The 26,021-nt window shown below is 45.4% G+C and overlaps 1 protein-coding gene and 1 long non-coding RNA gene across 4 annotated transcripts in view; one reads left to right on the top strand and one right to left on the bottom strand.

Moving 5' to 3' along the window:
- Positions 1–11,802, bottom strand: part of ANKRD29 (ankyrin repeat domain 29) — a 51,758-nt gene extending 39,956 nt beyond the window's left edge. The window contains exons 1-3 of one of the 3 annotated variants that reach the window (XM_059724173.1): positions 11,519–11,798; positions 2,337–2,447; positions 704–802 (exon numbers count right to left, since the gene is read on the bottom strand). In XM_059724173.1, coding sequence (XP_059580156.1) covers positions 704–802; positions 2,337–2,447; positions 11,519–11,539 — 231 coding nt within the window. In that variant the 5' untranslated portion in view covers positions 11,540–11,798. Of the gene's footprint in view, positions 1–703; positions 803–2,336; positions 2,448–11,518 lie in introns of all 3 variants that reach the window. The other 2 variants (XM_019487180.2, XM_059724174.1) reach the window with 2 other exon arrangements.
- Positions 11,803–13,397: 1,595 nt separating this feature from the next.
- Positions 13,398–16,675, top strand: LOC109283100 (uncharacterized). The gene is made up of 3 exons (XR_002090143.2): positions 13,398–13,522; positions 13,616–13,784; positions 14,118–16,675. It is a non-coding gene; the product is annotated as an uncharacterized LOC109283100 (long non-coding RNA).
- The last annotated feature ends 9,346 nt before the right edge of the window (positions 16,676–26,021 follow it).

Genomic DNA, 26,021 nt, shown 5'->3' with positions numbered 1-26,021 from the left:
GGACATTATGAAGCATACTAGGCCAGAGTAATTCCTGGGGTAACTTCAGAGAATCCATTTTGAAAACCACTCTCTCTGAGAAATGCCTTCTCTTATTACAGTCCCATCCTGATATCTGCAAGTTACTGTGCTAATGAATACAATGGCTAAAACGTGCACAAAGTCAAGGGGAGTTATACCACAGTTGAAACTGGCCCACAGAAAACTGAACGCAATGAAAATGTTTGATGAGTTCTTTCTAAGTATAGCTCCTGCATCTCACTTTTCATTAAAATATTTAAAAAAAAATCCTGAAATCTGATTCCTAGGTATTCTCGGGTGAATAATCACTGTTTAGACTTTTACTGCATAGTGAGAGCATCTACATGTGCATTAATGCACTGTTGTTACTGGGCATTAAGTTTAGTACCTGTAATAAGCTCAGTAACCAGCACTACTGAGCAGTAGTGCCGACACATGGCCTTTTAGTGATGTTAATGTGCAGTAAACTAATACTCGCACATTAGTTGTGCACATTAGCACAGCTTTTGCCATGACATGCTAATGCGCAGCAGAATTAGTCTATTATGCATTCAGTGTCTTGCGTAAATGTGCCCAGTGACTAACAACCAGGCAACACGTAATGCTCCTCTCCCATTTTTCTCACTTCAGTTAACAGTTGTCACTTTTTTCAGTACTTGTTTAAAGGTGGACCCTTTCTTACCTCTCTCTGCAGATTGATATCTGCTCCTTGCACTACTAATTCCCGCACACAGTCTATGTGGCCATAGTTAGAAGCTACCATTAAAGCAGTTGTGCCAAGCTGGGGGTAAAAAAATAAATGAACAAATAAATAAATAAATCAGCACTATAGTAAGACGTCTATGACATTGACTCAGATTAGCCAGAAGAGACACCAATGTTTCAACAAAACTGCATTTATGACCACTGATTGGAACTACCCAGTTTCAATATGGTGTGGGCCTGGAAGCTTTGGCAACAAATTAGCAGTGATAGGGGTTTGTTTGTACCTGTGCTGGGGCCAGGTAGCCAGCAGTTGTGCCAATGCTGCCACCACTTGTTCTAGCCCCCTGCTCTAGGCTGGGGCTCAAGCAGTTTCCAGCAGGAGGGGAGCTGCACCAGGGCTGGACAGCTGGGAACAGCATCCACACTGCTTCTCCCCATCCCCCACACCTTGGCTGCAGTGTGGATACAGCTTGCAGCCAATTGGGAATCGTGGTGGGGCCATGCAGTGGCAGGCATCCACCCTGCTGCCACTTCTCCCTTTCTAGCTACCCCCACCACCCCCGCCCAGCTGCACCGTGGATGTAACTAGAAGCTGCCTGGCCCAGGCTCAGTTCCTCAACAGCTGAAAGCTGTGCCTGCACTGAAGCTGGAAAGTGGAGGAGAGGTGGAAGTAGAGGGAGAAGTGACAGCAATGTGGGTGCAGCTTCCAGCTGCTCAGTCCCAGTGCAGCTCCTTGTTGCCTAGCTCCAGCACAGAAGCAGTCTTCTGGCTCTGTGGGGCAGATCCAGTGGCTCCGTGGGCAGGATCCTTATGTTGCTGAACCCTGATGTAAATTACCAAATCTGGTTCCAGGGGTGTCCAGAAAAGAAGAGAACGCTACTCATGGTCCATCAGAAGCAGCAGGGGATGAAAGCTGATTTCAGTCTACCTCTGATATTATATCCAATTCTAGTCATGTACTAGGAGTTATGAATACACCACAGGCATACAGGTAACTCTTTTCTCTATGGGTATCTGAGCTCATCTTCACCAAGAAATCTTATTGTGTCCAATTCTCCATTCCCCTGCACTTCCTACAATCACTTCCACTAGTGCAAAGTGAGTCCAAACTTGGTAGCACTTTGTACCAGTGAAAATGAAGAATATGGCTTGTTTTTATTTAAACCTGATTGTGAATGGTTGAGTTAATTAACAGTATGCTGATCATGCCTTATCCTTATCAACAATAACATGTACATCACAGTTTATATCATATAAGCTAGCTTTACTCTGCCACTGTACATAAACATAAGATTTCTTTGTGAGGAGAGGCTCCTGGTGCCAGGATCTGCTTTGTAAAATTTAAACTTCAAAAATGAATAGTTTGAGGCAGTCTTGGGTTTTCACAAACTATAATTCTCATGCAAAACCTGCCACCAATGTCATTTGTCATGTTATTACACCTCTGCTTTAAAACCTGCCTTCACGGCAACTACAATTTTTAAGTCATATTTAAACTTCATAAGGAAGTCAAATGTTTGCAATAAGAGTATTGTTGTCTCCTTTTCCGCAGTACGTTATGGAAAGCGATATAAACCATTTGTTTTAGGAATGCATGAATGAGTGCTTACACTGTCTCTGCAGTCCACGTCTATGCGCCCACTGTTCAACAACAGTTGAAGAAGAGCCAGGTTTCCTTTTCTTGCAGCCCAGAATGCAGCATTTGCTAGCGGTGTTTCTTTCTGCAAAAATGCAAAATGTTGAAAATATTTTCTCAGTTCAGTTCACTCTGGAATTCTTTTATAGCCCTATGGAGTAAGGGGTTATTTTACTTTGTAAGAGCAATTTAGAGAATTATACATTTCTATGTAATATCTTGTGTCATTTCAAATGTGCCTTTGGAATATGAGTTAGTGATTTATGTCCAGGCCCCGGGGGAAAGGAGTCCATATCATAAAAAAGTGCATCAGAATTTTGCTACTGGGTACCTCTCCTGTCAATCTCAGCAGAGAAGTCAAAGTCAGTTCATATGGAGACTGAACCACACTGCTCAAATATCCCATTTCAGGGTCTCCTGCTTTTCAGCAGTGTACAAGGTGCAAGGCATGAGTAGACCTGCTTTTGAAGTTCCCATTTCACTGTGTTTAACTGTTCCCTTTAATTAGTAGTCTGCTAGTGACTGTAGGCTGGACAAGGTTTGGAGCAGAGCAGATCCACTGATATGGGGACTACATGAGAAAAGCTTCCAGACCACAGTGGAGAAAGGAAAGAATCACCAAGAAAGACAATGGAGAAGAATAGAGGGGGCAAGGTCACAGGAAAGAATAAAAAGGGAGAAGGAATTACAGTGGACAGAGATGAAAGAATGAAGGTAAATGGAGGGTGCAGAGGGAGGGATGAGTTGTGAGGAAGGTGTAGAAGAAAGAAACAATGCAGGAAATATGAAGGCAATACTTGAAATATATTATACAGTATATCATGTCTCACACTTAGTGGCCTGTGTCTGGGGTATCAAGTAAGGTACAAACTGAACTACCCTTTTAAGATATGGTCTAAAACTATTGCCTTGTCTGAGTCCTGTCAGTTTTCAGGACTATCACTATAGAATTTCACAAGCATTATCATTTCACTTAAAAATAAAGTAACTCAATAAACTCCCAGATGTATTCTAAACATTTCTGGCCTCAGTACATACAATGAGCTGAATCCAAACTCCAGTTAGAATTGAAATCCCAAGCTTGCAAAATTGACATTTTTAGACTCAGGAGGAGTCTCTCTTTACATTAGGTAATTTTAGGATTAGGAAAACTGATCTTTATATAGAAGCCCCTCCAAAGATGCTCCAGTGTCATATTCGATCAGCACTGACTCAATGGGGTTCTCACAAGAACACCTGGGAGGAACTAAATAATCAGCTTCACTTGGAAGGGGTGGAATCTGTACTTCAAACATTGTTTTGTCTACTCAGCTTGTGGGGACCAGGAGATGTGCGCACACAGCACAGACACTCTTCAGTGTGATACGCCACTCAGATGATGCAGGCAGAGGATGACCTTAATAATGATGCTATCAAAGATCTCCAATAGCATTTATTACATGTGCAAGAAAATGTACAGGGAAGATATAAATGCAAAATAGGGAAGCTATGAAATATAATACAGATCACTGGTAAATAGACTGCATTGCTCCTATGATCTCCTTGAGTCTCCTCAACCCTAAAAAAAAACATCCAGAGTGTCTCAGTGACTCCCCAAGAGTCAAATGATCATTGCCTCTGTCAGGAGACAACAGGAAGAAGAGGCTGCAAAAACACCATTTAATCCCTAACCTCCATGACAATCTGTACATAAAGCTGCCCAAATGGTGCCACATGAGAATATGTAACTACAGATGAGTACTGTTGAGGGTGCTCAATGCCATATAGGTACAATGTGGTAAGGTTTTGGTCAAAACCATGCCCCTGTAAACCAGCAGATGAGTTCAATTTTGAAACTGGCCCAATACTGCCAAGAGATCTTTTCTGGTCTCACAGTGCGAAACAAGAGTAAGACTGCGTGCGTGTCTCTGAGTCTGTGTCTGAGTGGATATGCAACTAAAATCTACAGGGGACTATCTCCAATGCCTTGAAGCCTGAATCATCGTTTAGGTCTGTGCAAGGCATAATACAATGCTATTATGATTGACTGTATTTTCTACCCACTTGGCATTTCATATTTCATAAATCCAAATGACTATGCTCTAATGCAAGGCAGTGGAGTACCAGGTATAAATTGTTTCATTGGGATATTTAAAAAGAAAAACATATCAGAGCTGACTAAAATTTCTTTCCCTGGCACTGTAGGCATAAGCTTTGCAGAAACCTGCAGACACAAGCTCAACAGTATAATAGGTGTGACAGATCCAGGATACATAAGTATTTAATTGGTTTTGTGCTAGTTAATTTTAATATTTATAGCTATTAGCAACTAAGAGAACTGGCAATCCCATGAAAAGTTCCTACTGCCTCATAAATCACAGTGCACTTTTACAAAAAGCATGAGAGCATTTCACATACCAATATACTTGGGGCAAGAGGACATTAAGAAGCATTAAAATTGGCAAAAGAAACTAGATTCTGATCTAAAGTAACCATGGATAAACTCTGGAAGTACATAAGCAAAACTGAGATATGACCAGACCAATATTAGTCTCAATCTCAGTATGAGACTGCAGGCTCTTGGTGAAGAATGACAGTTCTAGCCTCATTGCGTTCGTCCCACTTAAATTATTGATGCAGCCAGACAGGTGATCTACAACTCCAGCAGATGCATCATATTCTCTTCTCTCCTACTGACGAATACAGGAAAACATGAACTTATCTATATAGTGATTTTTCCAATATTATTGTTGTTGTGATGTTCAAGAAAAATTGAATACAAAAGAAAGGCCATGCATTGGACTCATAGTTATTCTCGGCTCTCTGGAACAGAGTTCTGGAGTGACGGACATGACTCCTTGGATTAATTTTATTCTCTCCCTCTAACCCTTAATGTTTTGGAAAACTTTGGGGGCATGAAATATATGCATTTCAGGAGAAAGACTGTCATCACCACAGTCTATGCACCACTCACATAGGTTGGTGGACACTAGCCTATTGATTCTTACTTCTACAGCAAGGGCTTACAGATCAGCAAGGCTGAAATAATGCCTTTCATTCTGTGGTGAGCTGGCACTTTTGATCTGGCTTAGGCTGAAATGTCACTCAATGGCCCCACCACCAGAATGCTGCCAATATCCAGGCTTTGCAGGTCAAATTAAATCACTTGGTGGGCTGGATCTGGCCTGCAGGACCTACATTGCTGTTCATTGGTTGAGGGGGTTGGATCAACATAAAACCAGTCTGAAAAGAGAATCCAACTTAATCTTTAACTTTGTGGTTCATTAAATTCCTCATTCCTTCTTCCTGGTAATCCTTTTCCACCACCTGCCCTAAAGCAAAAGTCTTCTTGGGCCTTCTGAATCAGATCCAAGGTATGGTTAAGCTCAGGACATGTCAGGCTTTCTTAAAGCCCTGTTTCAGTTCCAAATAGGAACTGTTCTGCTAGCAAATGCTCTTTTCTTCCCTCACACCACACACTTAGACACTTTCAGTAAAACTTAAGTATATGATATACCTACAGACTGACCTATATCATGATCATGAGATGAAAATAAAAGGGGTGAAATTTTTTTCACTATATTCTAAGCAGTTCAAGGAAGAGAGTCCAAGCAACCTGGCCAGGACATCCTTAAGAACAATGGAGGCCAACTTTTTGGCAAGTATGCCACAAGTTAGCCACTCAGATCCCTTCCCCTGCCCAATCTGCTGCTCTGCCTTCCATTCCCTGCCCTCTGCTCTCTGACTGACCTGCTGCTCAGCTTTCTTCTTCCTTCCTTGTGTTCCATGCCCAATTTGCTCATTTGCTTTCTGCTTCCTGCCCTATTTGCTACTGCACGGCTTGTCCCATCTCCAATCTTGGGTGTGCCACACACAGAGGATGCCCATGCCACAGGCTGGACAACCTTGCTATAAAAAAACCCTCTACATACCATCTGGAATTAATCCATAAGTTTAAAAATAAAGATTGATACAGCTGTGTTTTTCATTTTCAAATTATAGTAGCAATTAAGTGATTTCAGATCAGGCATTACTTTGGGCTTAATGACTGTTTGGGTTTAGTGACTTTTGAGCAAACAACTCCTCCTTGTTGGACTTTGAGCTGAAGGATATCTCCTGGGCCCTGATCATTATCACTAAAAAGAAAAAAACTAAATTAATCCATTTATTGGCAATGTTAATTTAGAAGAGACAGAGGTGCACCGATACATGGTCCAATATCAGATTGGTATCAATATAAAGAAAATCGGGTGCATCAGAAATTGGCTCGATGCAGCCGATAATTTGGCCAATAAATGCTCATGCGTGCACACAGCCACAGCACACCACTCAGGCAGTGAGGAGCACAGCCTGGCAGTGTGGAGAGCTGCATGCAGCTGGTAAGTCTGTTGTGGTGAAAGGGGAGTGGGGGCAGATCAATGCGCCAGGAAGAGACAGGGTTGCGCCAGGTGGGCATCAGTGTGAGCGCTAAGAGTGGGGCTACGGCAAAATCTGGGGTGGTTGCAGCCCCTTTCGTAGCCCCGCCCTGAGCCCAGCCCCCGCCAAGAAGAGCCCAGCACAGCCCCAGCACCAGCCCACACCATCCCATGCAGATCCCGGGGCACACGCCCCCCCATTCCCTCCGGGATGCAAGTAGCAGTGGGAGCTGCCCCCACACCCAGCTGCAGCTCCGTCCCATGCCCCAACCCCCTCCCTCACTGTGGGGGGTGTTGATCTGCACCCCCACCACGTCCCTCTCCTTCCACTACAATGGACTTACCAGCTGTACATAGCTGTATCGGAAATCAAATCAGTATTGGCTGATATCTCCTTAAAAATCGGCTATCAGTATTGGCCCCCAAAATCTCTATCAGTGCACCCCTAATAAATTGCCTTAAAATTCCTTAAACTATCCTCTGTTGAAAATGTTGACTGTTGATACACTTACAGTAAACTTTAAAGGTGATAGGCCAATACTGTACAAATGCTAAGCTTGATACCCACCATAAGTACCTATTCAAAAATGCTCAAGGAAGCATGAAAGATGTTCTCTAGAGCAGACAAACCCATCTCTATATGGCAGAACAGGAAAATGTGAAATGATGTTATATCATTTTATAGATCAGATAAGGGATTAAAAAAAGAAAAAGTAAGTAGCAAAATAGAAAAAAAATAATTAAAATGCTTTCTAAGTCCTCTGATTTCAAAGTTCAATCTCCTGCTGTATCTCTGACTTGCTGTATGTCCACAGATGAGAGGTGAGGGCGCAGCTGAAGAGGGAGGGTGTGATTCGAAAGGATTGCAGAAGCAACAGTGATGTAGAACAGTGGTTCCCAAGCTTTTTAGACCACAGATCGGAAGCGACCGCAGGCTGGCAAACTGTGGACCGGCAAACTGCGGATCAGCATACTGCAGACCAGCAGCCAACCGTTTGTTATACCAAGTACAGTATTCAGTATAAAAAAGGGTTGGCTGCCGGTCCGCAGTATGCCGGTCACTTCCGGACTTCCGGTTCGGCAGCCAACTCTCCTGCGGACCAGCAGCCAACCCTTCATAGCCTGGTACCAGGCTGCGGACCTGGGGTCGGGAACCTCTGATCTAGAAGATGGAGGAAAAGAGCCAGAGGGAAGGGAGAGAGAAGATTAGAAAGGGCACCTAACCTGACTGGGTCTTACTCAGTGCACAGTAAAGTTAATGGAAAACCTCCATTTCCATTCAATATGCTCTGAGAACAGGGGAGAGGGTTGGGATCAAGGGCGTCAAGAAGCAGAGTTGGAGACTTTGATTGAGGAAGACGTAATGGGAAGTAGAGATGGGACTGCAAATCAGGTTAGATGACTTTTCTTAAGACACCACAGATACTGTCTGCATACAAAGATCTTGAGAAGAGAGGAGCTTAGTAGAAGGGAGTGCAGAAGTGGGCTTAAGCAGGCAAAAGTTTAGGCCAGCTGTTGGAAGAAGAAATACTAGTCATTTGGAGAAAGAGGGAGAGAAATGGCAAATCATTTGCAATTCATAGATGAAAAAGGAAGGTAAGGAGGAGAGTGACAGCAACTAAGAAAGGGGAGAGAAAGAGCCCAGTGTAGGTACTGCGGCCTTCTGGGAAAGGGAGAGAACACCAAACAATAAAGAAACCACAGACATAGGCTGGAGGGAAACTAGAGCAAGGGTGGAGAGATGGAATTTGCAAGAGTTGTACAGGTCAGACAGTGGGCCAATTGGAAATGAAATTCCAGAGGGAAAAGGGAATGTGAATTATGGCATGAAGAAAGAGACAAACCCCTGAAAGAAAGATTAGAAAAGTAAGGTTTAAGGGGCATGGTTGAAACAGGAGGAGAATGTAGGTCTGGCATTATGTGGAACAGCTGTTACAAGCAGCCAGGAGGAAAGTGAAAGAGAAGAGGACATATAAAGGTATATTTGAGAGAACGGAAAGGATTTTTGGGGGCGATCTCTTTTATTGGACTAACTGTATAGTTAGGATAATGTTAGACTAGCTTTCAAATGCAAAGCATTCTTCTTCAGGGAAAGGAAGAGATGGGGGAACACAAGGAGATGAAGGGATCTAAATACAATGGAAGTCTGAAGAGAGATGATCAGAGATTGCAAGGGTTAGCAGAATAAGTGTAGAGAGTGCTGTGAGAAAGTATATACTCTTCAGGAACTGTCCTCCTCTGCATTTAGCAGTCACCTATCACATGGTAAAGCAGGGGTGGGCAAAAGGGCCCTATCCAGCACGCAGGGCCCCTAAAAAATTTAGAAAATTAATATTTATCTGCCCCTGGCTGCCTGTCATGCGGCCCTCGATGGCTTGCCAAAACGCAGTAAGCGGCCCTTCACCCAAAATAATTGCCTGCCCGTGTGCTAAAGGCTTAGGGACTGCAGTTACTGGGAAAGTAAGAAGCAAAAAAGAATAGAGTCAGATTTACAGGAATGAGAGGAAATGACAACAAACAATCAATCAAGTAAAACAAAGCAAAGCAAAGCAAATAAACTGACAATGATCTGGCACAGAGCTGGTCATCAATACATGAAGAGCCAATAAAGGATGTGGAAATTGCATAATGGGTGAAGGGCTCTATCTCCACAATCAATACTCTCCACTTTTATCTATACATGGCTTTTTGCTTTCTTCCTTTCCGATTGCTCCTTTTTAGTAATCTCCTTTTAGGATATAAGAATTTATTTTAAGAGCTCATGTGTAAAAGCCTGTCATAACATTCTCAGTCAATGCGTGGCTCTGTTGGGACATCTCATGTTAGGACAACTCTTGACATGCTTTTAAAAGTAAGTATTTCCTGTTGCAATATGGAAACCTAAATACAGCATTACTGTTTTAGCCTGTCACCCACAAAAGACAAACTGACTAGGACAGTGAGATGCTCAACCTTTTTGCCAGGTGGGCCAGATGGGCAGCGCTTGGCCCATCTGCGAGTTGGATCCAGTCAGTGGTCCTGATGCTACACCTGGGCAGATTCAGTGGGCCCCATCCAACTGTGCAGAGTGGTGTGGCGACAACCCAGCCCTGCACCGGAAGGGGGCTTGAACTGGCCCCATGGGGAGAAAGGGGTCTGGATTTGCCTAGATCTAGATGCCAGGAAGAGGGAGAGTGGCCTAGCCCTGATCCAGACGCAGGGGGGAAGGAGGCACAGCCTGGATCTGACCCACCACATGGGGCTTGGGAATTTGGTGGGGGGAAGTTGGCCCGATTAATTGCCATTGCCCTCCCAGCATCAAGTTCCCTGACCTGTGGGAAGTCAAGCGGGCCAGCTGCAATGCTTCTGCAGGCCATGTTTGGCCCATGGGCCAGAGGTTGAACCCCCCTGGACTAGAAGAAAAAATATGCAGCCAACCAGTCCAGTTCCGCTGACTGAACTTGAGTGAAATGAAGGCTGCAAGCCAACAGGGCCTTTAAACAAAAGAAAATCCAGCTTAACAATTATTTAATTTTTTTAGAGCCAGAGGAAAGAGTTTTTGAAGTCAAAAAAGACACACAGTGCCATAGTCCACGCCCCTACATAGACGCTGACTGCCCTCAAGCAAATCTGAGTGCTAACAGAGCCTTGCAGTGTGAGGGCATCCAGTTATTTTTCAAACACAATTTGAGTTTCCTCCACTATTAACAAGTACCCCTCTGCTGCTGCTTTGTTCCTTTGCTAAAATAACCCTAGGTTTTTCTTCAGATAAACACAGAGGACAAGATGGGGTGTTGGTTGTAGCTGTGTTGGTCTAAGGCAGGGGTCAAAATGTGGCCCAGGGGCTAGATGCAGCCTGCCCAGCCATTCTATCCAGCCCATAGGACCCCTAAAAAATTTAGAAAATTAATATTAATCTGCCCTGGGCTGCCTGTCATGCGGTCCTCGATGGCTTGCCAAAACTCAGCAAGCAGCCCTCTGCCCAAAATAATTGCCTGGCCCTGGTCTAAGGACACAGGCAGACAAGGTTCTTTGGGTAGATGTGATATCCTTTAATCAGACCAACTAAATAGTTGGAAAAATTGTTCTTTGCAAGCTTTTGGGCACAAACCCTCTTCTTCAGACATTGGGAAACACCATTGCTGGTGTTTGGAGGACAAGACGGGGCGCTTTGCAAGGACCTGAGTGTCTGCGGCAGCGGAGAAAGGGTCACGGGATGTCAGGGGAGGTGAACGTGACACTATTTGAGTTTAGTGACTTTTGAGCAAGCAACTCCTCCTAGTTAGACCGAACCCCAGGAAATCTCCTAAGCCCTGATCCTCATTGCTCAGTCTGGATTCTGGTTTAAAGAGAGAAAAAACAAACAAACTAGTTTCATCCACTTCTTGGCAATGTTCAACCATCAGAGATGAAGTACAGATAACGGTAATATACAGCATCTGCAGGGTCCATTTGGGGGCACGTCCCCAGCCCGCCACCTGTGCCCCAAGGACGGTTCCCAGCCCAAACTGAGCCTGAGGATGACTCACCAGGATCCGCTCCCCCCGCACACGAGCGCCCGCGGTCCATGCCCCGCGGAGATGCAGGCGGCGCGGGGCGCCCCTCCACCTCCCGGCTGCTCCGGGGTTGGGGGGTGCCCGTGCCAGAGCCCCGGGGGCAGGCGGCAGCCGGGGCCCTGCGCACAGCGGCGGAGGCTGCTGCGGATCCAGCCAGGCCTGCCCGGGCGGCAGGGACACGCAGGGAGGGGAGGGGAAGGCAGGGCAGGACAGGGCGCGTCTCTTACCTTGAAAGACATCTTGCACATGCCAGCAGCGGCTCATGCCGAGCGAGGCGACGCGGGGGGAGCGCGGGGCAGAGCACTGCCCAGCCCCAGGCACGATCAGACGCTGCGGGCAGGCTGCAGCACCGCGCCGCGCCTCAGCATAGCGGCGGCTGCAGCAGCCGGAGGGTCCTGCGGAGCCGCCAGCCCCTGAGGCGCGGGCCGGGCCCGGCACATGACCCCGCGGCGCGCGCCCCGCTGCGGGGGAGGGGCCGCCCACGGGCCGGGGCTAAACCCGCTGCCAGGAGCCTCAGGGGGTCGGTCCCTCGCCCCGCTCCCGGGTCCTTGTTCACGGCGGAGCACTGCACGCTTCAAGGGGGTCAGGAACGATACAGGGATCCTGGTTTTCTCCGATTTCAAAAAATCCCCAATTTCAGGTTAAAAAAAGGAACCCCAAATCCACATTTTTCCAGGGTTAAAATGAAGCACCTCTGTATATGTCTATCTTAGTGGTGATATAACGTGTGTATATATACATGTATATGTATAGGTATATGTATATGTATATGTATATAGGTGTGTGTGTATTAGTGGTGTTATATATGTGTGTGTGTATGTATGTATGTGTGTGTTTCATTTAAATCACAGAAAAGGTGTTATATATGTGTGTGCATCTGCGTGTGTGTATATATATTAGTGGTGTTATAGATATGTGTGTGTATAAATGTATACACACACGTTATAGATATATAACACCACTAATTATATACACACACATATCTATCTATCTAGGTGTTTCATTTAAATCATGGAAAATGTGGATTTGGAGTTACTTTTTTATTATTATTATTATTAAAAAATTGTGGAATTTTAAATCAGAGAAAACCATGAAGCAGACCTGAGGTGGCTGCTGCCCCCTCATGCCAGCCCAGATCCAGCTGCTTCTTTGAGGCCACATGCATTGCACACAAGTCTGGGGGGCTGGCAGTTGGCAGGCCAGCCTGTGACAACCCAGCCTGGGGTCAGCAGTGCCCTGCTTGGGCTTATTCAGAAGTGCCCCCTGGCTGCACAGATGTGGGGTTTAGGGTGACCTGAAAATAATTTTTCCCCATAATCTCAGCCTAATCTCAGCTCCTTCAGGGCTGCGTACTTGATACCCGAGTTTTATTTTTTTTATATATTATTACATGCTATTACATTATTACATTACATTATTTTATATTTTTATTAGTCAATGTACATTTTTTATGCTATTCTAACTCTTGAGCAGGTTGAAGTCACTACTAACGACCTATCATTGTGTAAAGGTTAGCTTTGAAAAAGGAACCAGGAATAAGGACCTTGGAATAAGGAACAATTTTGGTCTCATCACACGGACTCAGTGCAAAAGCAGACAGCCCTGTGCCTTGCACCAATGCAGACCCATGGTGTGAGGTGAAGTGAATCCTCCATCCACTTGTATAGCAAGTGGATGACAGCCAGGTCCACACTATGTTAAAGATGTAAAGTCCTGTCCTTTGCCCCCCTCACAGATTTTGTACCCCTTTAAAGAGTTGAGTTAGGAGTTGGATTTATTTTTTTTACATCAACATAGTTACACAGGTAGCTGTCCACCTAGTGGAGAAGAGATTATTCTAATATAATAAAAGCCTTTGTCTGTCTGTCCGTCTGTCCGCAATGCTCTGGGCCAACTGCGCATGCACTGCCAAGAGGGTGTGTGCCTATTGGCTGCGAGGGCCCAGAGCCTTATGGACAGAGGGGGCAAGGGAGCGATGGAGCTGCCCCCCCCCCCTCCCCCTCCCAACAACAGCTGGCAGGGAGGGGGAGGCAGCAGGGAAAAGGGGAGGGAAGGATGGAGGGAGGGAGGGAGGGGAGCGGGAAGGGGAAGGGAAAGGGGAAGTGTCCGGTCCAGACATCAATGTAGGTGCATGTGTGTGAAAGCGCATGTGAGCCCTTGGCTCCCCGCGACCCCAATGAGCAGAGCAGCGGGACCAACAAGAGAGGAGAGGAGTCACAGCCAGGAATAAGGTAAGCGGGCAAGGGGGAGGAAGGGCGAGCAGGAGTCGGCCCAGCCGTAAGGAATTGAGAAGGGTTTTTTTTTCCCCTCCTATCCCTATTTAGCAGCGCTGGACGGGAGCCCCACAAACAGGCCAGACAAACAGGCGTGGTCTTCAGGAGCACGCCGGAGTTGGCGCGGGAGTTTGCGCAGGGGGGAGCACAGGGTGGAGGCCTGAGACTCCATGTGTCGGGAGCCCCTGCCACGGAGGAGGACTCCGGACAGAGACCTCAGGTAAGTGTATGAGGAGGGGGGCAGCGATGGGGGTGCTGACAAAGTGCAGCCAGGTACCCAGCCTTGGTGTCGCCTCTGGCTCGGAACTCCTATGGGGCTAGCACCCAGACGGGGCCTTTGGAGGGGTTGGCAACACCCTGGCCCCCTGTCTGTGGCAGCTGCCTGGCAGGTGCTCTGGGAACTGGGCGAATCAGGAATCCCCTCACCTGTCCCATATGTGCCCAACTTGAGGCCCTGGAGGGGCAGGTGAGGGAACTCCAGGTAGAGGTGAACAGGCTGCAGTGGATCAGGGCAGCTGAGGAAGAGATTGATGGGTACTTCCATTCTCTGCAGGGCCACACACCTGGAGGGAAGGCGTCACAGGAGGCGGTCAATGCAGAAGGATGGAAGACAGTCACCTCCAGATCTAGACATCGCAGAGGTAGATGTCACACTACTGGAGCAATTCCCCCAGTGCAGCGGGGAAACAGGTATGATGCCCTAGCATCCCTGGGAGAATGTACAGCAATGGAGGCAACATCCACAGCTACCACCAGACAGGCTGAGAGGTAGCTGGGCAGCCAGAGGAGAAGACATCGAGTCATCGTGGTGGGAGACACCCTCCTGAGAGGAATGGAGGGAGCCACCTGCCGCCCAGATCCTACAGTACAGGAGGTATGCTGCCTGCCCAGAGCTAGGATTCAGGATGTCACAGCAAGGCTTCCAGACCTAATCAGGCCCACAGACTACTATCCCATGGTCCTCATCCATGTTGGAACAAATGATGCGGCCCAGAGTAGTCCGGGATGGGTCATGGCTGACTACATGGCTCTGGGAGACAGGCTTAGAGGCTCGGGGGCACAAATAGTCTTCTCATCAGTCCTCCCGGTCAGCGACCACAGCCAGCACCATGGCAACTGCATTGAGGAGGTCAACTCACGGCTTTGTGAAAGGTACAAGGTAATCTAGGGGATAGTGACCACCAGTTGTTAGGATTCACTATCTAGCGTAAGGTGGAAAAGACTAGTAGGGCAGTAGTGCTAGGCTTCCGGAAGGCCAACTTCAACAAGCTCAGGAGATTAGTTAGGGTGGGACTGAGGGGTAATCGTATCTGTGAGTTGGGAGTCCAAGAAGGGTGGGAGTTCCTCAAGGGACTGATCCTATAGGCACAGAGGTGCACCATCCCAGTACATGCAAAGGGAGGCAAGAGCTAAAAAATCTTCTTGGCTGAGCAGGGAAATCCAGGATAGCCTTCAGAGGCTGTGGAAGCAGGAGGCAGCCACCAAGAAGGAGTATACCTGCTTGGCTCGCACTTGCAGGGAAGCAATGAGGAAGGCCAAAGCAGTTACAGAACTCAAGTTGGCAGCAAAGATTAAGGATAACAAAAAGTTCTTCTTTAAGTACATAGGGAGCAGGAGGAAGGCTCAGGGTAACACAGGGATGCTACAGAATGGACTAGGGCAACTTGTAACTGATAGAATGGAAAAAGCAGAGCTCTTAAATAATTTCTTTGCTTGTTTTCCTGGACACTGATACAAATACACCTCCCAATGAGTCTTTAGTCTGGAGTGTGAGTAATAGCAATCCACCAACAGTTAGCACTGACCTTGTGAAGGGCACTTGGAAGAGCTGGATGTAGTTAAGTTGGTGGGCCCCGATGAGCTTCACCCAAGGGTACTAAAGGAATTGGCTGATGTCATAGCAAAACCACTGATGCAACTGTTCGAGTGCTTGTGGCACTCGGGACAAGTCTCAGAGGACTTGAAAAGGCCAACATGGTCCCTATTTTCAAGAAGGAGAGGAAGGAGGACCTGGGTAATTATAGGTCACTTAGCCTCACCTCTATTCTTGGCAAGACCTTAGAAAAAATCATAAAGGATCACATTTGCAGGGGGTCAGTGAGTCACACAGCGAGTAAGGGGCAACCAGAATGGGTTTATAGCAGGCAGATCCTGCCTGACTAACCTGGTCTCTTTTTATGACCAGGTCACAAATTACTTAGCTGCAGGAATAGAAGTAGATTTATTTACCTTGTTTTTAAAAAGCCTTTTGACACAGTGTCGCACCCAATTCTTATGAGCAAACTGAGTAGCTGTGATGTGGATTTTTTCAGAGTAAGGTGGATGAAAAGCTGGCTCAAGGGACGCACCCAGAGAGTGGTGGTGGATGGGTCAGTTTCCCCCTGGTGGGATGTGGGCAGTGGTGTCCCCCAAGGCTCTGTCCTTGCACCAGTGCTGTTTAATATCTTCATCAGTGATTTGGATGAAGGTGTTGAAAGCACCTTGTCCAAATTCGCAGACGACACTAAATTATGGGGTACAGTTAACACATTGGAGGGCAGGGAGCGAATTCAGATAGATTTGGACAGACTAGGGAAGTGGGCAGATCAGGATAGGATGCAATTTAACAAGGATAAATGCAAGGTGCTGCACCTGGGGAAAAAGAATCTCCAACACACCTACAGACTGTGAGGTACTATTCTGAGCACCACAACAGTGGAAAGAGATCTTGGAGTCCTGGTTGATGGAACAATGAACATGAGCCGCCAGTGTGACGAGGCAATAAGCAAGGTTAACCGCACTCTTTCTTGCATCAGCAGGTGCATCATGAGCAGGTCTAGGGAAGTGATAATTCCCCTCTATGCGGCATTGGTGAGGCCACAGATAGAGTACTGTGTTCAGTTTTGGGTGCTGTACTTCAAGAGGGAAGTGGATAACCTTGAGATGGTCCAGAAGAGGGATACTTGTATGGTTGAGGGCCTGCAGGTAAGACCCTATCAAGACAGACTGAAGGACCTGAATCTCTTCAGCCTCTACAAGAGACGGCTGAGAGGTGATCTTGTGGCTGTCTACAAACTCATCGGGGGAGGGGGGCAGCAGGGAATAGGATATTCTTTGTTTGGAGAAAAGGTAATGGACATCATTCTGACACAAATGCATCCTCGCTGCTGGTTAGGCTGTCAGCAGCAGTTCTTATCTGTTGCTCTCTGGCAGAAGCTACAAGCACAGATGGCAAAAGGCGGGAGCCAGCACTGTATCTAGACGCCTGGTGGCCCTGGGTGAACTTTTAGTATTGGGCCCTGCTTCACCAGAGATAATCATAATAATAATCAGACAACACAAAAAAAAGTTACCATTTTCGGCCCCCCTGTCTATCTGGGCCCTGGTCGACTGCCTGGTTCACTCATGTCTGTGTCTAGCCAGGACTTGGGAGGGCTTAGCCTCTGCAAACTAATTTCACAGCAGCTGGCAACAGCAGCAACACCACGGTGCTGCTCGGCATGCAGCCAGGCCAAGCGTTATCAGAAATAATGGCCACAAACTGAAGAGAACAGATTTAGATTGAACATAAGTGTCACGGCGGAGTCCTCGCGGAGGGCCGTGATCTCCTTGAGGTCCCTCGCTCCGTGTCAGGACGGCCCAAGACACCCTCTAATTCTCACCCGCCACGTCTTTGATGGTAAATATAATGATGGGAGGCTGCCTTGTGTTTTCCCTGAGCACGGCTACTCGGGACCTCTGTCCCCGTGGTTCTTCCGGACCCCCTGGGGGTCTCCCGATATGGTGGGTGTGCCCCAGACACCCTAGCCTTGTGGGCTATGCGTGGCTCCTACCAGCCCCTAATACCATGCCCCAAGCCTCGCAGATGTAATAGACGTTGTCCGGTCTGTATGCCCGCTTCCTGGGCCTCCTCTTTAATGTGGCCCACTCTGGGCTCCCTTTCTCGTGCCCAGCCTCTTGCTGGAACTCTCGTCTAGCCCACTCTGGGCCTCCCCTGCCGGTGTGGTTCCGCTCAGGGACTCTCTAGCGGGCCTCCGGTCCTATGGGCCAACCGCACGGGCACCCTCTGACCCTGGCTCACCGCGCTGCTACTCCCTGTCTTCTTGGGGCAACCGCAGCGCCCTGCCTCAGTCTGAGGGGTGTTGCCGCACTAGCCTGCGGCCGGGCTTGCTATGCCCGTCTCGGGCTTCTCAGTATGGCCCCGCTCTCTAGGGCTGCTCAGTATGGCGCTCCCCCTTCTCTGGGGCTCGCCGTGCCCACACTGGGCTATTCAATAACGTACAATGGCGCTCCCCCCTCTCTGGGGCTCGCCGTGCCCACTCTGGGCTACTCAATAATACCGCCCCTTTCCTGGGGCCGGGGTCTATGTTCCCCCACACGCAACCCGGGGTCTAGGTCCCCGTCCGCAACCTACGGGTTGCGCCCGCGACCCACTAGCCGCGCTCCTCGCCGCCAGTTGCTCACGCACTGGCGTGCGAGCTGCGCCTTCCCTGGCGCTATGAAAATAATGCGCCCTTTTGGCGCTAAGGCACCCCACACTCTCTGGGGTCCCTGTGATTGAGGCCTCCTCCAACCCCTACAGCCTCACCCAAGCCTCCGGGTGTAATAACAGAGCCAAACAAACACAAGCCTCCTGGCTGTAACACAAACATAAAGCCCCCTGGCTAAACCTTTAGTGCCCAATCCTCTCAGGGCTATCATGAGCTGTACTTGCCCCTCAGACTTCTCCCCATAGCTTGGCTGAGTGAGCTCCTGCCTCTCCAGCTGCTGGCAGAGAACTGCCAGCCTGGCCTCAGCCCTGAGCTTTATAAGGGCCAGGCTCTGCCCCCTACAGGCAGCTGGCTCCGCTTGGTTGCTCCGGCAACCCGCAGCTGCGCTCATTACCTGAGCAAGCCTCAGCTGGGCTCGTTATGTCAGGCCAGGGCGCGCTCACTCGCTCTCTGGCAGTTTCTCCTTTATAGGAGCAGGGGCACCGAGGTGCCCTGCGACAATAAGAAAGGAATTCTTTACGTTGAGGGTTGCCAAAATATGGACTGGGCTTCCAAGGGAGGTGGTGCTTTCCCCTACCTTGGAAATGTTCAAGAAGAGATTGGATAGGCATCTGGCTGGGGTTACTTAACTCCAGTGCTCTTTCCTGCCTGGAGCAGGGAGTCAGACCCGATGATTTGCCAGGTCCCTTCCGACCCTAGAAATCTATGAAATCTATGAAGTGGGGGTTTCTGGTGGCAGCACCCCCCCACCGCCGCCCCCTGCTGCTGCTGATACCGCCCACCCCCAACAACAGCTGGCATCGAGCGGGAGGCTGGGGGGGGCGTTGCCTGCTGCTGAGTGTCAGCGGCCATCGCTGCATGCAAACTCCCCTTGCGTGTTCCTGGGAGCTGGCGGTGGCATGGGGTGGAGCAGCAGGAGGTGGAGTGATGCAGGGGGTGGGGGGTGCACGGGGCCAGAGGCAGTGGTGGCACTCTGTCTCTGCCCATCCCACCCCCCGCCATCTTTCAAGATGGTCAATTAGCTAGTCCTGGTATAAATACCTTTCAATTAATGCTGCACAGAAATCAATTCTAGAGTTGTTACACATTTTCAAGCACTAGTAGTTGTGGCTGGCTCTTTTCCTAGCTTGATAGTCGTTTTTATGCTGTTATAATTACTTTGCAGGTATGGCCAGTCTAAACTTATTGCATGATTAACCAGTTAATTGTGGGATACTTAGTTTGCACGTGTGGCCCATCTAACTTTACACATTTAGCTGATCTACATTTATTGCATAGTTCACCAGTTAATGTGCAATATATGTAACATGTATAGTGTGTGTGTGTGTGTAGAGTATAGTAAGCATAGTAAGCAACCATCTATCATCTGGATCACAGTATACATCTAAGAGAGGTCTAGTCACGTTTCTGATAAATCTGCTTTTACAGAATCTTGTGACCATCACACCAAGACCTTCAACATGTATGCCTAGGCAAGAGTACAGAAGAGTGGCCATTCCCCACTTTAGACCATTGAGACAAAATCCAAAGGCTAGACCAAGTGCAGATGTTCAGTGCCTCGATGACTGTAGCCATAAATGGAGGTTGAAAATATTATTTGGGGGGACTGAGTGCATGAATTAGCACAAGAAGTACAGCTCCCGTTGTGCCCTGCACAGTATGACGCGTGTGTAGTTAGCCTCTTCTTCCTCAGCCATGCAGAGCTGAGTGCACATGGGGCACTGGCCTGGCTGCATGCCAAGCAGCACCATGGTGTTGCTGCTGTTGCCAGCTGCTGTGAAATTAGTTTGCAGAGGCTAAGCCCTCCCAAGCCCTGACCAGACACAGACATGAGTGAACCAGGCAGTCGACCAGGGCCCAGATAGACAGGAGGGCTGAAAATGGTAACTTTTTTTTGTGTTGTCTGATTATTATTATGATTATCTCTGGCGAAGTGGGGGCCAATACTAAAAGTTCACCCAGGGCCACCAGGAGTCTAGATACAGTGCTGGCTCCCACCTTTTGCCATCTGTGCTTGTAGCTTCTGCCAGAGAGCAACAGATAAGAATTGCTGCTGACAGCCTAACCAGCAGCGAGGATGCATTTGTGTCAGAATGATGTCCATTACCTTTTCTCCAAACAAAGAATACCCACAAGGCAGTGGGAGCTAGAGTTTTAAGGCACCCTATACTCACCTTACTCTGGAGGTTGCAACATTGTGGTATTTTATAGGAGCTACTCCATCAGGAGTAGCCCCACCACCTTGCCACCAGGCCCTCCAGTCAGTTGCAGTTTATAGTCATAACCAGGACATATATATATAGCATACTATCTGTAACATGTAGCAGGGGCCTGATGCCTCACACCAGAATTATTTGCTCCTCACATTTACAGGAATAAATAAAAGTGGGATAAACACCTTACCCATTACGTGTATTTCACAACTCGGTGGTAAATTGCAAAATAAATTTAGACCAGCGACACGTGCAAAGTAATCATCCCACAATTAGTTGATGAATTGCATAATAGATGGCTGCACGTGCAAAGTAATCATCACACCATAAAAATGATAGAGCTATGAAAAGAGCCAACTAGCTAGAAAGTTAGTTCTTGAAAATGTGTAACAACTCTAGAGCCGGTTTCTATCCAGCTTTAATTTGAACCTGTAGCAGGGCCCTTAGACTGCCATAGCCACACCATGGTAACACTTCAACTGCAAGGATTTCAAGCTGCTGCTGTTAACATACAACAAAAAGTGAGTGTTGTTAACAAGCCTTTGCAAATCAGCTGTGTTTTTCCCACAGAAATTTTGCATTTCTCCTTGGCTTCCATTCAAACCAGTGCAGCTCTGAGAACACTGGCAGAAGATGATAATGGAAGATAAAAATGAAGAAACACAGTCCTGTCATTTCTCAAGAAAAGGAATTTCAAAGACAACAATCTACATTACAGTAACATTTTCCATTCTTGTGTGCATGGGTGGGTGTCACTCCAGTTATCTTTTTATGTGAATAAGAAGCATTCATTAAAGGCTTAATTTCAAACCCATAAAGTAAGGAGGCCTACAATTAATGCTGATAAAACATGGTCCCAAACATGCCCCATTTTGCTTGGTTGTTACAGACCTCACTGAAAACCTGTCCTATGATCTCAGACAGACAGAATAAGGCATGCTACAGTTGGAGATCCCTGCATTCTTTGCTATAGTTGATTTAAATTGGGCCCTTGGTAGATCATTGTCTCTTTGATGTGTGCATACGTAATTCTCATTCGCATAGGAATGTCATGTGCGCGTAGAAAGGAGAATGTATGTCACTGACATGCAAAAAAGTATATCCTACAACTACACAAGTCTCTGTATATTTGTTCCCCAGAAAAATTAAATCTGGACATAAAACAAGCTACAGGCATTAAAGATTATAACATCATGCACAGGATGTGCTCAAAATGTATGGCCTGTTGTGATCCTACCCTTACTCTTAATTATAAGAGATGTCATATAGATTCAGTGGATTATTTTGGTTCTGTGTGATACTTAAATTTCACTGGATGAAGGCAGTTGGTTGGACAGTAACAATCATTTTTTTTACTTTGATCTGGCTGATGAACCACGCAATTTTGTTTGCTCGTTGACTAAGGAAAATATTTGTAATTTGTACAAGTTGCCTCTGCCCCACCTCTGGAAAATCCCTGTGTTTATTTAATCTATTGTGAATATTACTTCAGCCATACAACATTCAACAGCCAAAAGTCTAACTTTCTGACAGAGAAAAGGCCAAAAAATTCCTTTTGAGTAAACTGCACTGAAACATGCAGTACATTATTATCCAAGTTTTTTTTTTGTTAGTGTAGTAAATCTAGACACATAGGGCCGAATTTTCAAACTGTCTTTAAGACTAAGCCCACCAAATTTGAAGATACCCATTTGTACTTGAAACTGACTCACATTTGCATGTACTAGCATGTATTTGTGCACAAAAATGTTGCTTGCATGTGCAGGTCTAGTCATTTCTTAGGAAAAAGAATGAGTGTTTAATTTAGATAGGTGCTCTTTTGGTGACCCTTTGAAAATATGTCCTGAACAGCATTATGGCACTGTCTCCCTTTTCTAGTGCATCAGTGTATACTCCACGAACACCATGTTAAAGGCATTTTCCTATACTGTACTTACCACTGCACAATTAGTAAGCACATGTTGATTAATTATGATTATTAATTATAAAACCAGGGCCTACATTAAGAGAATCTTTAAAAATAATAACTGTGAAAATGGATTCAGTGTGTTACAATGTTTAAACCTAACTTTGTGGGATCCTACATAGAGGGACCTGAACCAGACTGGAACATGAACTCTGTGACACTGGGAGAATTAAAACTTTGGGTAAAGACATTTAGAACAGTGAGAATATTAGTTTAAGAATTCAAGTCTAGATCCAGTCTTCTATGAGTTGATATGATGCATATCTCTGCATTTGAATTAGTAAAATAAGTATCAGTAAGGAAGTGTGTGTACTGCAAGGGCAATGTTGTTGGCTTCAGTATAAATTGGTAGATAGGTAGGGAGACAGATGCATATCACCAACACACATCTCTTGTCAGATGTATTCAGATCTGGGGTTCTATGTTATCTTTAGAAACTTTTATTATCATTATTTTAATTTTGATTCTAATATGATGATCTCTGGACTATATATAACCTACAGCATGCCATACTCTACATCCATCACAAAGACACTGTAACTCAGTATGCATCTTATTTCTAAACACTTTTATGCATATATAGTTATCTTTGTTCCCATTCTGTCTTTTTCTGATATTTTCCACCACTATCCTACCTCTTCTGCAGAGGATAATGATTATGTATACAGAGCTTCAGGCAATATTTTTTTCCATTACATACTGCTCTTTTTTTTAGGGAGTAAAGAAAGAGATCTTTATACAGTTTTATTGGTTACAGCTGTATTGGCATTGTCTTCTTTCCTGTCATATGTTTATGCTAAAGTACATTTGCTTATTAGGAAATACCAGAGTCTAAATACTTGTGAGGAACATTGCAGAAACAAATTGGTTTATTCACAGGTATAAAAGAAAATTATTTTTACAGGTTTTTTTTCAATAATTTGATCTCTAACTTTTAAACCCTTTCTTCTCTCCATTACTAGCATTACCACTTTTTAAATTATTTCATATGCAAAATAGGTAGCTGAGCTATGCTGGAGTAAAAAAAAGGTAACTAGCTGTTAGTTCTGAGGATGACATAGCGTTCTCTGCAATTTAGTTCCTATGTTCATACTCTTTAGCACTCAGGTCCTCATCTATAGAAGTCATAAAATAATACCTAACTGTCTCACAGGCCTGTGGATGCTCCACCACTAGCAGTCTTGGGCAAGACACTCATGCCCACATTTTCAAAAATAGCCTCTGATTTTAAATGCATTCCTATATCCCAAGCTGAGTTCCCAAAAATGGAGGCACCCAAAAAAAGGCTGCTTTTTAATTTTTTGGCTTATCCTTTTCTCATTTCATTTTCTTTAGATGATGTCCTGCACAACTGAGTTTTGATCAAAATAGTCATTTTGCTACCCTGACCATCAGACCCTATGGGCTGCACTAAGTTTTGTGTGTTGGAAAGGTCCCAGAAGGATTGCTCTGCTGCCTGAGGATTGAGCAAAGCACTGTATTGTTCATGCATGTTCCTCTTGTAATGCACTTTTGCCTCTTTCCCATGCATCAACATGCCCCTACACTTAGCTTACATCCCCTGCACTGAGGGAATCCTCAGCTGCTGGTTTACAACTTTTAGTGCTCTGCTGGCACAAAGGACAGACCAAGGATCTGGGTTTATATCTTTAAATGGGAATAAAGACACTTACTTAATGAAAAGCACTAGGAAATCTGCAGATCAGAACATCTATAGATGTCAAAAGTATAACTAATTGAGTAATTAATTGTAAAAGTGACAGGAGATCCAGAGGTTACTACAAGTGCAATGTATTATTAATTATTATGGATTCCTTTTAGCGTACCTTAATAGAACCACTGAAAAATAAAAAACCCAAAACATTTAAATGTCATGTCTAAATAATTTAGACAAGTCAGAAATACTTTACCATCCACATCCAGTTTTGAACGTAGCCTTAAATCATGGAAATTTGATTCCCAATTTGTAAAGCATTGCAATATAAAAATGTACACAGACACACACAGGCACACTAGACGCTCCACCTCCTTGTTATTGCAACAGTAGATAATCACCCAGCTTAACCTATGAATGGAAAAGCTATTGCTCTTCCGTAAAAAACATCATTCTCTACCTATAGCATTTTATTGATGAGTTTTTTATAATACATCCTTGGTTATCCAACCCCTTCTGAAAGTATTTGCCAAAAAGACATATGGATCACTGAATTTGTTAAGATAAGTGAAACCACAATATCTTGTGAGTAATTATACATGCTGTTTTATGGGTCATAATGTAAAGCCATACCAAACTTAATAGTACAGATATTAAATACAGTAAAACTTCACAAAGAGAATAGTTTATTATACAGTACTAGCAGTTCTAAATTACTATATCAGGCATAAGAATAGAGATGCACTACTCTACTGAGCACAGCTGTAAAAGATGCTTACACAATGCTAAGAGTAATAAGCATGTAATGTTGCTGTTTATAAATTTAAAATGTTAATTTATAAGCTAAAACTGTTGCTGCTTAGATAATCTAAAATTTGGATAACCTAGGTTTAGTTAACCAAGGATTTGCTGTAGTAACATGAAGGATAGACTTCTGGATATGAAAAACTTCCAGCAGGTGTGGAATCAGAATGCCTTCTCCTATGATAATATTTCCTAGGACCAACTGACTGTGTTGTATAAGATTCATCCCCTGGAGGGAACTCCTCTCCACCTCTAAGTTCAGAAATGACCTAGTATCTTTGGAAGGATTAATTAGATGATTCCCTGGAGCCTCCAAACCTACCCAAGTCATTCAATTATGATACATGATAGTTCCTCTATAATAGTGAAGGCTGCAATCAGCTTCTGTAGTGAAGTTCTATTTTGCTCAGATTTCTTTGCCCTAAGTATTTTAGGATTTATTTTGAAAGGAAAAGAACATTTCTTTAAAGTTAAAGGAAAATGCATCAAACTGCTCAATTGACCTGTCAGTTTACATTGAATAAAAACCAGCATATTCCTGGCCATTACTTTCCACATTTTTTATGGTATTTTTCAGCCAAAAATTCAAAAGTTGTTGTTTCAGTCCCCAAAAGCTCACTATATGCCAACTCATGCGAGTACACTCCAGCTACATGGAGCTTTCTATTAGTCATCTACTCTGAGTATGCTCACAATGTTCACCAAATCTCTTATGTGCTAAACATATGCTAGAGCTCTGCATGGAGAGTTGCAAAGTCACAGCTCTTGATGCCCATATGGGCCAGGGGATTGAAAGTCAGAAATAAACCCTGAGTTACCATGGTCATTAATAATCCAGTACACTTCACAGTGCTTATAGCTGAACAAAGCCTTGTGTACCTGTGTGAGGAGGCAGGTAAGTCTCATTACTGACATTTTACAGACAGGGTAGCTAAGAGGTCACACATTAGAAGAGCTGGGAACAGAACACACATCTCTAGTGTAACAGATTGAAGTACCATCATTGAAATACATGGCCTTTTAGAGCAAACATGCTATATCTGTTGTTCAGTAATCATTAAAAACCAAAGGAATCTGACAGGGATCTGCCTCATTCAGTGTCTGTGTTCTAACTGAACAGTGCTGCATAACACGAATTTTTGGGCAACACAAAAATCACTTTCTGCTGGGTCTTGTGAGAAGTACAGTTAAAACTACTGTTAAAAGTACAGCTCCTCACATCTATGTGCTAGGCTGTATTATCTTTATTTCTCAACTATTCTCTCCATCAGAATCTAGAACAGAATACAGTAATTTGGATTTTCCAAACAGCACTGTTTACCAACTAACTATGAATCACTGGCAAAGTTTT

Source organism: Alligator mississippiensis, chromosome 3 (genome assembly GCF_030867095.1).
Source record: "Alligator mississippiensis isolate rAllMis1 chromosome 3, rAllMis1, whole genome shotgun sequence".
NCBI lineage: Eukaryota > Metazoa > Chordata > Crocodylia > Alligatoridae > Alligator > Alligator mississippiensis.
Note: the sequence above shows the minus strand (reverse complement) of the source record. Positions and strands in the feature narration are given on the sequence as shown.